The following is a 3,132-nucleotide window of genomic DNA, read 5'->3' on the forward strand; positions in this document are numbered from 1 at the left end:
CAATGCATTTTGTTCATCATGTGCATCTCTTTCTGGGATTTGACTGGGTAGGTAGTATAAACCATTCCTCTCTTTACCAATCCCCTTGACCTTTCCATTTGAGAGGTCCTGAAATACACAGAACTCAGGGAAAAAATTCACCGAACAATTCAACTGTCTAGTTAGCTGTGAGACTGATAAAAAATCATACTTAAAATCTGGAACAACTAACAGGTTCGTCAATGTGTCACCAATTGACACTTTACAGCTACAAATTTGAGTTACTGAAGTTGTTTGTCCATTAGGTAGATGAACATGTTTATCTAGATCTTTTACAGAAACAGAATAATCTAACTTGGTTTCTTTAGAAGTCATATGACGAGTTGCTCCTGAATCAATTATCCAATCTTCATTATCTTTTCTTTTAGCTTTGGTGTTATATACAGATAAAAGTTTATAAGTACCTGCAGTATTTGCCATATATTCTTGTGAATCCTCTTTGTTTATCATCTGCAGAATCTTGTTATAGTGATTTGGAGTAAAAGTAGGTTGTGTTGTTAGCTGATTCTCATGCCCATTCTGCTCCACCTTTGCAGCTTGGTCTAAACATCCTGAATTGTTATTCAATCACTGCACAAACTCAAATTCCTCTCTGATCTGATTATCAACATATGCATGATTTGCTTTCCCTGCATTTTGCACATCTTGAGTAGGTACAAATTTCTTCTTGAATTTCCAATCTGGTGGATATCCAATAAATCTAAAACATATATCCTTTGTATGACCATGCAACTTACAGTAGTCACATACCAAATGCCAATTCTTCTTTTGTTTAAAATTGCTATTGTTTCCTGTATTTCCATAACTTCCTCGTCCAACATACATTGCCATAGGATCATAACTACCACTAACATTCTTTCCTTTATTATATTGCATTACATAATCATCACTTTGTTAGAATACAATGACATCGACTCATAAATATTTCCACCAACTCTATTCACAGCAGTCATACGCTCACTTTCATCAGAAGTTATCATAGCATATGCTTTGTTTACATTTGGAAGACGATTCATCATCAAGATTTGGCTTCTTGTATGGCTGCATATTTCATCTAATCCCATCAAAAAAGCAAACAGTCGCAGAAACTGTAAATGATCTATATACATCTTTGATATATCACAATCACAAGTAGGAGGAGGTACCAATGCATCAAATTCGTCCCATAACACTCTCAATTTTGTGAAATAACTTGATACTGTAAGATTACCTTGATGAAGAGTACATATTTCTCGATGAAGTTTATAACTTCTTGAACCATCAACCTTGTTAAATCTTTCATTCAGATCTTCCCAAACCATGGCTGCATTAGATGCGTACACAATCCCACTCAACAACTCCTTAGAAACTGTGTTCATAATCCAAGACAACACAAACACATTACACTTCTCCCATTGTTCCCCTAATTCAGGTTTATAATCTGACTTTCCACAAGATCCAAGTACAAAGCCTAATTTTCTCTTTGCACGCAAATTTATCATCAATGACCTGCTCCATAACGAGTAGTTTTCAGTTCCTGTGAGTTGAACTGAAGTTAATACACTGCCTGGAGTATCTGAAGGGTGTAAATATAGAGGATGATTGTGATTCTTCTCAATTTCTTCAAGAGTATCTGCTGAAACACTTGAACTTGAACTTGTGATAACTTTTGATACCATGGCTCTGAAACTCAACAATGGCGGAAAATAAAAAAAACGTGAATCTGATGTTGTAGACTCACGACTCTGATACCATGTTTAAATATGTGACATATGATCATTTGTCTACTAGATATCAATCTTTTCTTAGTCATTTTTCTGAAGAAGTAGAACCTAGAACTTATGAGGAAGCAGTGAAGGATCCTAGGTGGGTGGAAGCAATGGAACAAGAGATTAAAGCACTAGAGGATAATGGTACATGGCAGATCATGAAACTACCTGAAAGAAAATCTGCTATTGGTTGTAAATGGGTATTCAAAATTAAATGTAAAGCAGATGGGATGGTTGATAGATATAAAGCAAGATTAGTTGCTAAAGGGTATAATTAAACAGAAGGGATTGATTATCAGGAGACATTTGTTCCTGTTGTGAAGATGGTTACTAAGAGCCATTATTGCTTTAGCATCCATAGAGATCTGGCCAATATTCCAAATGGATGTGTTTAGTGCTTTTTTACAAGGTGATTTGTATGAAGAAGTCTATATGGAATCACCTAAAGGTTTCAAGGGTGCAGAACAAAATTGTGTGTGCAAGCTAGTTAAGTCATTATATGGTCTAAAGAAATCCTCAAGACAATGGAATGCTAAGCTTACTGAGGCATTATGTAAATTCGGCTATACACAGAGTCTTTTGGATTACTCATTGTTTACTAAGATGAGTGATACAAGGATGGTAATAGTTTTGGTTTATGTTGATTATTTGCTGATCAAAGGTAGTGAACCTCTGTTAATTCAGGCTACTAAACAAGTGTTGCATAGTCACTTCAAGATGAATGATCTAGGAGAGTTGAAATATTTCTTAGGAATTGAATTCTGCAGATCAGAAAGTGGTGTAGTAATGAATCAGAGAAAGTATGCATTGGAATTACTTTCTGAGGCTGGTCCTGCAGGAGCACAACTTGTTTTTACTCCTTTGGAATGTAATGTAAAGCTCACTTCAGTTGCATATAACACAAGCAATGTTGATCCTCTTTTTCTTGATATAACTACATACCAAAGAATGATTGGTAAACTGCTTTACTTGACTAATACTAGACCAGATATTCCATTTGCAGTCAAGAATTTGAGTCAATTTATGTAGCAACCTAAACATTCACATTGGAATGCTGCTTTGAGAGTGATTAAGTACATTAAAGGGAGTCCAGGTTTAGGGTTACTTATGAGTTCACACAAATATACAAAGCTAACTGGATTTTTTGAAGCTGATTGGGCAGCTTTTCTCAGTACTAGAAGGTCTGTGACAGGTTATTTGTTGAATTTTGGTGACTCCCTCATCTCCTGGAAATCTAAGAAACAAAATACAGTATCTCAAAGTTCTGCTGAGGCAGAATATAGGAGTCTAGCAACCTTGACTGCAAAGGTGGTTTGGGTAACTAGTTTGTTCAAAGAGTTATGTG

General features: G+C 35.6%; 1 protein-coding gene across 1 annotated transcript; it reads right to left on the bottom strand.

Moving 5' to 3' along the window:
- Positions 1–606: 606 nt before the first annotated feature.
- LOC101266412 (uncharacterized) lies at positions 607–1,697 on the bottom strand. Its single transcript, XM_004237570.2, has 2 exons — positions 1,001–1,697; positions 607–899 (listed from the first exon to the last, which is right to left on the bottom strand). Exons 1-2 carry the CDS (start codon positions 1,695–1,697, stop codon positions 607–609), a joined length of 990 nt encoding a protein of 329 aa, XP_004237618.2.
- Between the last annotated feature and the right edge of the window lie 1,435 nt (positions 1,698–3,132).

The sequence above is a fragment of the Solanum lycopersicum genome, chromosome 4, assembly GCF_036512215.1.
Source record: "Solanum lycopersicum chromosome 4, SLM_r2.1".
In the NCBI taxonomy this organism is placed as follows: domain Eukaryota; kingdom Viridiplantae; phylum Streptophyta; class Magnoliopsida; order Solanales; family Solanaceae; genus Solanum; species Solanum lycopersicum.

Bases quoted from the DNA above. Each gene is read 5' to 3' on its own strand.
- LOC101266412 (XM_004237570.2), bottom strand. From the start codon at position 1,697: ATGGTATCAAAAGTTATCACAAGTTCAAGTTCAAGTGTTTCAGCAGAT. The intron at 900-1,000 runs GTGAGCGTATGA...AATATAATAAAG, and splicing joins TATGATAACTTCTGATGAAA to GAAAGAATGTTAGTGGTAGT.